Source organism: Aphanomyces astaci, assembly GCF_000520075.1.
Source record: "Aphanomyces astaci strain APO3 unplaced genomic scaffold supercont1.75, whole genome shotgun sequence".
Classification (NCBI taxonomy): Eukaryota; Oomycota; class Saprolegniomycetes; order Saprolegniales; family Verrucalvaceae; genus Aphanomyces; species Aphanomyces astaci.
The window spans coordinates 136,292-138,859 of NW_009798338.1; the positions used below are offsets into that span (position 1 = coordinate 136,292).

Consider the following 2,568-nt stretch of genomic DNA (forward strand, 5'->3'; position numbering starts at 1 on the left):
TATACAGTAACTTTGTATATTTTGGTTTTCTTTGAATTTCGTGTCTGGTTTCTAGGTAATACAGCTGACAATATCTAATTCGGATAGCCCACGCATTCCTCATTCCCGAAGTGTACTTTCTTTCCCCATACCATAACGACTCGGACAAATATTTGCTGGAAATGTGCTTCGGACACGCACTTAACCGAATTTATGCATTAAATGCGAATAGTTGTACCACAGGCCTTGTCCGGGTAGCGGCACGGCCTGCGGCCTACCTGCCGCTTTTCCCGACAAGAGGAATCGATTGGACATTCGGTGAAGTGCACGATTGGGGCTCACTCCTCGCCAAGGCACCGCCTGCACAAAATTATACACACGACCTCCGCTACGCTGCGGTGTGCGCAATTTTGTGGGCGGATGCTCTGTCGTCGCTCGCTACTGTAAAGCTGATCGTTCTTATGCGGGTTAATACAATACACAAGTATGTCCGAACATATTCCGTTCGGACACTTTCATTCGGACAAAATATGTTCCCCTTAAGTCCAATACAAATGCCAAGTATGTCCGACTGAAATTGTCCGAACGTGTCCGCAAAGTGATCATATTCACCCATATTCAATCATTTGGGCAAAATAACTCAACTAACAGTAAACCAAAAACGTGCATTCATAATCGGACAGAGGTAGTACTTATTTATGCAAAATGAATATATTCTTTTGGAGAATTATTTTATGATCACCAATGGTAGTAGAGTATGGCAACGATTGCACTGGACTTAGTGAGTGACTCGAACACACTCGTCTACTGTAGAAAGGAGAAGTATACCAATCAGAACTCTACGCATGATTCAATATTACGAGTATTGATTAGTCAAACCACGCGAATACGAATTTACTAATGGAGTTGTATGGCAACAATTGCACTGTACTTAGTGAAGGACTCGAAGCACACTCGTCCTACCGATACATACATCTATCTACCTCAAACTTGGCTCCATGTACATCAACTTCCATGCCATATCGATACTCCTTCAATCACCTTTACGGTGAGATTGCTATTGTTAACAACGGGGAACAACCATCATGTTTACGATTGGATACGCTTGTCCAATTCATTCATATACGTGTATAACTAACTACACAACATCCACCATATATGTGCCGTCGTAAGGGCCTGTTCCAAGTAGATATTTTTAGCATATGCAAAGTTGTTCCAAGTATAGTGGACTCGGAACAAGTTTCCAGATCGAATCTCGCCGCCGAATCACGAATCGACGATACTGGCTAATCTAATTTTAAGTGGATTTGATTGGCTCTTACAGAACGGACAAGTATACAGAATATTCAACGAATCAGAACTCCAGTGTGAGTCAATATTGATTAGTCAAACCACTCGAAGTTTGAACGTTATAGCGAATTCACAATACAATTTCCTACGTTTTACCTCGTTTTCTACGATTTTTTTTTACGCAACTCACTTTACCGAAATTGTAGTCTTTCTGAAAATGTAATGCTACCCCCCACTGAGTTTGTCAAGCGACGTAATCTCCGACGTAGTTGCATGTAGGTGTTCACTACGTCGACATCAACATCCTCGACGTAATTGCAGGTATCTTATACATGATAGTGGTACTGTAGTAAAAATATTGTTAGGAAATTACAGTATTATTGTTATTATTAACTGTAAAAGAAATGTCATGATACAAATATCAAATACGTTCATCTCAGAACAAAGAAGTATTCATTCAAGGGATTGAACCCGGACCACCTCGATCAAAGTCTGATCCCACTACGAGTACACTAAGCGATCCTATTTGAAATAAGTTGTCATTTACATTATTAGTAAAGCACTTGTGCATGTGAACTGGGGACGAACGATAAACTTCCATCTAGGAAGACGCTAGGTCACTGAGTTGGAGAGGAGTATGGAGCTTTGCTTTCGAGGGACACGAAGTGGTATGCAGATCCTACGCGTATCAGTCGGTGAACTGTAGGCACTAGTGTAGATGATGCCCTGTTAACATTTTAAATGTATTTTAAATACATCCAACTCCTTGTACCAACCGGATAAATTTGATTGCCCAGCTAACCATCCGGATAAACTGATTAACCGGCCACCAAAACCATGACCAACATTATTTGCCGCCCTGTTTTGGGCGGCAAGTGCAAACATTTGAAGGAATTAACCAATGAAATTTGTCGACTTCGAAGCAAATCACCTGTGATATGCGTGTCACTTCTCGTTTGCCATCTATAGACACGCATGCCATCACCACGAACCGCCCGTGTCGAGGCACCTGCTGCTGCACCGAGCAACCACCCGGACATGTACGACATGTCCGGGCTGGAAGACTTCTCGTATGACGAAGTAATGCGAGTGACGCAATCCGAAGAGGAATGCGTTAAGTGGTGCATAAAGGTCGGGTTGCTGCGGTCGCCGATGATGTGCCCAAAGTGCGCCAAACCCATGAAGCTACGGCAACAGCGATGGCGCTGCCAACGGAGCGCCTGCGGCTCTGCCCAGCTCAGCGTCAAGGCAGGTTCGTTTTTCGCGAATTCGAAGATTCCGATCTGCAAAGCAGTTCGT

At 43.3% G+C, this 2,568-nt stretch overlaps 1 protein-coding gene across 1 annotated transcript; it reads left to right on the plus strand.

The window, feature by feature from the left end:
• Positions 1–2,244: 2,244 nt before the first annotated feature.
• H257_15785 (hypothetical protein) lies at positions 2,245–2,520 on the plus strand (the record flags this gene model as incomplete). Its single annotated transcript, XM_009843989.1, has 1 exon — positions 2,245–2,520. A coding segment is annotated over one exon (276 nt), but the record flags the coding sequence as incomplete, so codon positions are not given.
• Between the last annotated feature and the right edge of the window lie 48 nt (positions 2,521–2,568).